General features: G+C 40.5%; 1 protein-coding gene across 1 annotated transcript; it reads left to right on the top strand.

Annotated features, from left to right (window-relative positions):
- Positions 1–279: 279 nt before the first annotated feature.
- On the top strand, positions 280–6109 carry LOC117479893 (GTPase IMAP family member 7-like). The gene is made up of 3 exons (XM_034127008.1): positions 280–583; positions 3496–4272; positions 6069–6109. The coding sequence occupies exons 1-3, from the start codon at positions 280–282 to the stop codon at positions 6107–6109; spliced, it is 1122 nt and encodes a 373-aa protein (XP_033982899.1).
- The last annotated feature ends 600 nt before the right edge of the window (positions 6110–6709 follow it).

Here is a 6709-nt window from a genome sequence, read left to right as displayed (position 1 = left end):
TCAGTCATGGATCCAGATCTCACCATCGTCCTGCTCGGAAAAACAGGAGTTGGTAAAAGTGCTACAGGAAACACCATCCTGGGACGAACAGCGTTTCAGTCTAAGCAGTGTTTCAGGTCAGTGACGACAGAAATCTCTGAGCAAACAGGAAGTGTGTTTGGGAAACAGATCTCAGTGGTCGACACTCCAGGAATATTAGACAGCAAAGAGACAGTGAAGAAGATTACACGCTACTGTCAGGATCTCCTGAAGTCCTCCAGGCGCTGTCTGTTTCTGGTGATGCTCAGAATCGGACGCTTCACAAAGGAAGAGCAGTGGGCGGTGAAGAGAGCATCGAAAGTCCTCGGACGCAGAGGGTTGAAGAAGAGTTGCCTCTTCTTCACTGGAGGAGATGCTTTAAAGGGAAATACTTTGCATGATTTCATCTTTGCAGATGGAGATGACGCTAAGCTTCCAGATGTTGTTAAAATGTTCTCAGGGGCCTATCACCTCTTCAACAATGAGTCTGATGATGAGGAACAAGTCAGAAATCTGCTGCTGAAGTCTGGCCACCTGAAAACTGAGAAACAACCGGATTCACCAGGTACTGTGCTGTCCAATGCTCTTTATTAATATTCAGTAACGTCTTTATGAATTTTCAGTAATGCTCTTTATTAATGTCCAGTAACGTCTTTATTAATGTTCGGTATTGCGTTTATTAATGTTTAGTAATGTCTTTGGATGACCTGGTAACATACGTTCAGAGTGAATCCTATCAGCTGCTGGTGTTAGATGTTAAAGTGTTTGAGACCAGCAGCTGTCTGTTATTCTGAGACACATTCATACATGTACAGCAGTGACGAGCGGTGAGGTTCATGGCTGGTGAGGCACTGACTCTTTCAGAGTCAGGTTTACAAATATTATATCTTGACCTTAAAGGTGGGGTAGGTAAGTTTGGAGAAACCAGCTCGAGATCGCTAGAATTTGAAAATACACATCCGGAGAAAATCTGCCACTTCCTTACAGAGCCCCTCCTCCAACACACACGAACGCGCACATGACCAATGAGGGCACGAGATAAGTTTGTGCACAGATGGAAGGCTGACAGGCAGGTAGGCCATCCAGTTATTTTAGCCTGGCCGGCTCAGATGATTGGTCGTGCTTTTTACAGTACTACAGCTTCCACAGATGACATTTTTTATGGATTTTTTGTCAAAGCACTTCAGATATTCATTGCTATCGGGATGTTAAGAGCATTCCATGGAATATAACAAAAAGTGTATCTCGAGCCGGTTTCTCAAACTTACCTACCCCACCTTTAATCGAAATATTCTGTTATTTTCAAAAGCTTTTTTAGTCTGATGCTTCGATTAATTTTAAACCGACAGTTCAACAAAAGGATACCCACAAAATGTAGTTTCATTTAAATATTGGATTGTTCTTTCTTAGTAAGATCCCATTTTCATTACAAATGTGGTCTTACCTTGACTTGAAGATGAATAGAAGTCCATGCTATCCTTCTGGACAACAATCTCTATTACTTTTGTGTAAAAGTCCTCCTTATCTTCCAGTAGCTTCAAAAGTCTAGTTTGTTGTTTGCGGTAGAATAACAGTAGCAACAAGAACCTGTGGGCTCACGTGCGCCCCCTTCAGTGCGGCAGAGGTTATGGCTGCCTCCCCTGGTGCTTTTTTCATTGCCGTTGTATGATGAGACCAGCGAGCCTAAATATCATGGGCCATTCTACCGAATTGATGCAAAGTCAGGTTGGAACAGTTTTGAAATGTTGTCTGTTTTTTTCCCAAAACTTTGTCCATATATATTTTGTACCATATCTAAATTACACATATCTAGTAAAAGAACTGTACATTTTTATATCGTATTTTCAGACTGTATTGGAATGTTCTTCCTCTACCAAAAATGGTCACTACCGAAACATAGTAAATACACTGTTGTAAAAAAGTATTATATTAACCTGTTAAGATTGTTTTACCTTCCCTTCTCTAAATAGTATTTTAACAAATATTTCTTGAGGGTTTTCACAATTAAATCAATGCAATTTTTTATTTTTAATCAAATTTCACAGTTCAATTTATACAATTCATAAAAATCTTAATGCAATTTTTCTTTGTAAAATGCATAATACTGATCATATTGATTCCAGAGTTGATGATTGTTGAAATTGAACATACATTAAACCAATCAGTATCATATCATTTTAGTTGAAAAGTCAATATACTTGACTTTTTACAAAACATCCAGTGTTTCGGACCACAGTATTTTGTTCTCAAGGTTGTATCATATTCCCTCAACCTTGTTGCTTAATCTGAACTCATGCCTTATGTTGAAGTGTATGTGTATATATATATATATATATATATATTTATATATCTGAGACCTATAATATATGCCTAACAATAGTATAATAGGAGACCTTTAAAGTAACACACTGATTTTCAGACTTTAAAACACATTTATTTCAAAACTATGGGATTTACCTGCTTACCATTCCATTTTGTCACTACCAAAACGATCATGTCAATTACCGAAACGTAACCATATGTTTCGGTAGTGACTGTTTCGGTAGTGACGATTCTAGCTCAAATTGAGCATAACTAAAGAATGCTAGCAACTACATGGCTAGCATTCACGTTTTTGAAGAGGTTTACACACATAAAGACCTAATACTTTGCATAAAACTCAGAAAAAGTTTACTTAATTGAAGATAATATGTGTACAGTGGTGACAATTCTTAAGGTTACACGCCGATTTTCAGATTTTGGAACAGATTTATATCAAAAGTATGGGATCGAGCGACTTACCATTCAGCCATGAGGGACAGGGATGCAGTGTCACTGCCATTGGACTAAAACCCCTTGTGTTTCGGCAGTGACATGAAAACTGGGGACATGATTTTTTTGAGTATAGTTTTTTTATTAAAAAGATTAAACCCACAATAAATATAAATATTTCAACTTCTGTTTGAATGTAATCATAAAGATCTTCTAAATACACCATTCAACAAAATAAAATAAAATGTTTTAAGTGTTATTTGCAGAAATTGAAATTTAGATGTCAGGGTTGGGGACAGCTACTTCCCAGAATGCCCATACGTGAAATAAGTTATTTAGAGACTATGGATGGCGAGGACACATGTAATAAAGGGATCTACAAACATTACATTTGTGACCTACAGTGAGATGGTTTCGATCGCTTAGGGCCTGTGCTCCAGCCAGTTTCTGTGGGTTGACGTGAGGCAGAGCTCGTCCCGCTTCACTTCTCATCGCTCCCATGTAGTTGTAGCGGAGCTCTGCAAATTTGCCAATTTTGAATATAAAAAGCAGAAATCACACTTACAACACAGATCAGTGGAGACATTTTATTTATAATTTATTTTCTTTAGTTTTTTTTCCGTTACATTGGAGTATGAGAGGTGAGGCTCTGCCTCCCCTGACTGCACGTCGCTGATGTACAGTGATTTACTGTTCATTCATTATAACCGTGTTTCTGTCTTCCAGCTGGTGTTCCCAAAGAGAAGAGGATCGTGATGCTCGGTCTTCCTGGAGCTGGGAAAACTTCCTCTGGAAACACCATCCTGGGATCTGAGAAGTTCCAATCAGCTGCTGACTTTAATTCAGTCAGTACAGAGACGACCTCTGCATCCGCCACAGTGGAGGGCTGTAAGGTCACGGTGGTCGATACTCCAGGGTTCACTGATCATCTGACTCCAGAGGAGTTGTACCTGCAGATCAAGAGGTCTGTGGTAGAGGCGAGTCCAGGAGTACATGCCTTCGTTATCGTGGTCAGAGTAGGCCAGATCACTGAAGCAGACATCAAGCTGTTTAAGCTCCTTCCTAAACTCTTTGAAGGCGATGCTCTGAAGTACTCCATGGTGCTTTTCACTCATGGAGACGCCCTCAAAGAAGGTCAGTCCATTGAGAGTTTGATGAAGAAGAACAGTCATGTCTCTAAGCTGGTCTCCATGTGTGGAGGTAGATACTGTGTGTTTGACAACAAAACCAAGAGAAGCAGAGAGCAGGTCAGAACCTTCCTGTCTAAGATAGATGAGATGGTCTCAGCTAACGGAGGACAGCACTACACAGACAAGATGTTCAGGATGGCGGAGACTTTCCTTAGAGAAGAAAGTAACCTGTCAGGTGCTGGTAGTGACCAAAACGCTGGTAGTGACCCAAAAGCTGGTAGTGACCCAAAAGCTGGTAGTGACCCAAAAGCTGGTAGTGACCCAAAAGCTGGTAGTGACCCAGACCCAAAAGCTGGTAGTGACCCAAAAGCTGGTAGTGTTTCAAAAGAAATTGTATGGAGGAAAATGATTCCTTATATATTGATTGGAGCAGTAGTTGGAGGAGTAATACTAGGAATCGGAGGAGTAGTATTAGCAGTATCATTTGGAGCAATAGCAATAGGAATCGGAACAGGAGTAGGAGGATTAGTAGTAGGAGGAGGAGTAGGAGCAGTAGTAGGATACATGCGAAACAGTAACGATAAAGAAAAGAAAGAGTGAGTCAGTGGAACCTTCACTGGAGACCCCTGACCAATAGAACAACAGTGTAAATAGAACAACAGTGTAAATAGAACAACAGTGTAAATAGAACAACAGTGTAAATAGAACAACAGTGTAAAAGTCAGAGCAGTTAGTGGGCGCTCTCTCTGAAATGAAGGAGGTCTCAGGGGGTTTAAAACAAGTCAAATCACAAACAGGAAGTACTTCATCAGTTCCTTAAAACCTAAATCAGAACCATTCAGGAAGTCAGTGCTTCTTCTGAATGTAAACTTTAGTTTATTTTATATAAACTCACAAATGTATTCATATCACTATAATCACATTACATTACATTTAGCTGAGGCTTTTATCCAAAGCGACTTCCAATAAGTGCATTCGACCAAGAAGATACAAACTTGAAGAAAACAGAATCATATAAGTACATCAGGTTTCATAGAGCCAACACATTTCAAGTGCTACTCAACTGGCTTTAGATAAGCCAGTCCTTTGTTAGTATATAAGTGCTTTGTTAGTAATTCTATCGCTGGAAGTGGAGTCGAAAGAGATGAGTTTTCAGTCTGCTCCGGAAGATGTGTAAGCTTTCTGCTGTCCTGATGTCAAGGGGAGCTCATTCCACCATTTTGGAGCCAGGATAGCAAACCCACGTGTTTCTGCTGATGGGAACTTGGGTCCCCCTCGCAGTGCGGGTGCAGCGAGCCGTTTGGCTGATGCAGAGCGGAGTGCACGTGCTGGGGTGTATGGTTTAACCATGTCCTGGATGTAGGAAGGGCCAGATCCATTCACAGCATGGTACGCAAGTACCAGTGTCTTGAAGTGGATTCTAGCAGTTACTGGAAGCCAGTGAAAGGAGCGGAGGAGCGGTGTGGTGTGGGAACATTTAGGAAGGTTGAAGACCAGGCGAGCCGCTGCATTCTGGATGAGCTGCAGAGGTCGGATGGCACATGCAGGTAGACCAGCCAGGAGGGAGCTGCAGTAGTCTAGGCGTGAGATGACGAGAGCCTGGACCAGAAGCTGCGTGGCTTTCTGGGTCAGGAAGGACGTATCCTCCTGATGTTGTAAAGCGTGTATCTGCAGCAGCGGGTTGTAGCAGCGATGTTTGCAGTGAAGGACAGGTTGTTATCTAGGGTCACACCCAGATTCCTTGCAGTCTGGAAAATATATTCATTTTATGTTTTTGTTATTGATTCCTATATGCACTGTTAATGTACTCTGAATCTTCTATATACTCACAATTATTGGTGTATGTACTCCAGTACTGTTTTATCGTCCTTTATTAGATGGACTTGTGTCTTTATTTGATCCATGTGTAAATGATCTGCAGAGAGGGAGCAGCGGGTGTTTTCCAATCAGACGAGATAAGAACATGATTTTAAGTGGATGTATGCAATGAATAATAATAAAAGTACACAATCTAATATATAGTTATTGATAAGTGCATGACAGGAAACTCTTGCCAGATGTTGGTGTGTCTTTTGATTCGATCAGACTCTGTACCTTTAAGAGATGATTTGTTTGATCTTTAATAAAGAGTTGAACTTGACCTGAGAGGAGTCCATCTTTTGTTCTCAGAGACCTCCGGCCAGGCCTGGGTCTCCCACACCTTCAGGTGAACCTCCATCCTGGTTTGTAGACGTTAGAAACTTGAACCACTGTTTGATTTCTTTGTTCCCTGAAATCAAACAATGGTTCAAGGTTCAAGGGCCTTGAGTTCTACAAGAGTACGTTTGCTTTTTAGAAATGAGATGCTCAGTCCATATAGAGGTCTGAATACAAATATATACTGAATCAAAGTATACTATATTATTTGACGATACATCATTACATCTAGTTCAGTCACATTGGAAATGTTTATTAACAGCAGCATAGTTTGGCGTCTAGGCTCCAGCCTCATCACTCCACAGAAATATATTTACAAAGAACATTAAGGAGTGATGATTAAATATCATGTTGGCGATATGAGACCAGTGTGTGTAGGGAAAAGCCCCATTGAGCCCATTACCCATAGGCCCCTTTGGCCATGACGGAAATATACTACCTATACAACATACTTCGGAAACATACTGTTAAAATACATATGACTGAATCAATCATTTTATTCTACTGATTCAATTCAATATTAATACAGAAAATGTTTGAAAAACATGTTTGTATAGGCAGGAAGACAGAAAGCTTATAAAGAAAATAGGCCGACCGTAAATCATCCACTTTCA

The sequence above is a fragment of the Trematomus bernacchii genome, unplaced genomic scaffold (genome assembly GCF_902827165.1).
Source record: "Trematomus bernacchii unplaced genomic scaffold, fTreBer1.1, whole genome shotgun sequence".
NCBI classification, from domain to species: domain Eukaryota; kingdom Metazoa; phylum Chordata; class Actinopteri; order Perciformes; family Nototheniidae; genus Trematomus; species Trematomus bernacchii.
The sequence above is the reverse complement of the archived record's forward strand: the minus strand, read 5'-3'. Positions and strand labels throughout refer to the sequence as shown.

Coding starts and splice junctions, on each gene's coding strand:
- LOC117479893 (XM_034127008.1), top strand. CDS start 280: ATGCTCAGAATCGGACGCTTCACAAAGGAAGAGCAGTGGGCGGTGAAG. Junction 584..3,495: donor GAAACAACCGGATTCACCAG/GTACTGTGCTGT, acceptor TCTGTCTTCCAG/CTGGTGTTCCCAAAGAGAAG. Junction 4,273..6,068: donor TGGTAGTGACCCAAAAGCTG/GTAGTGTTTCAA, acceptor TTTTGTTCTCAG/AGACCTCCGGCCAGGCCTGG.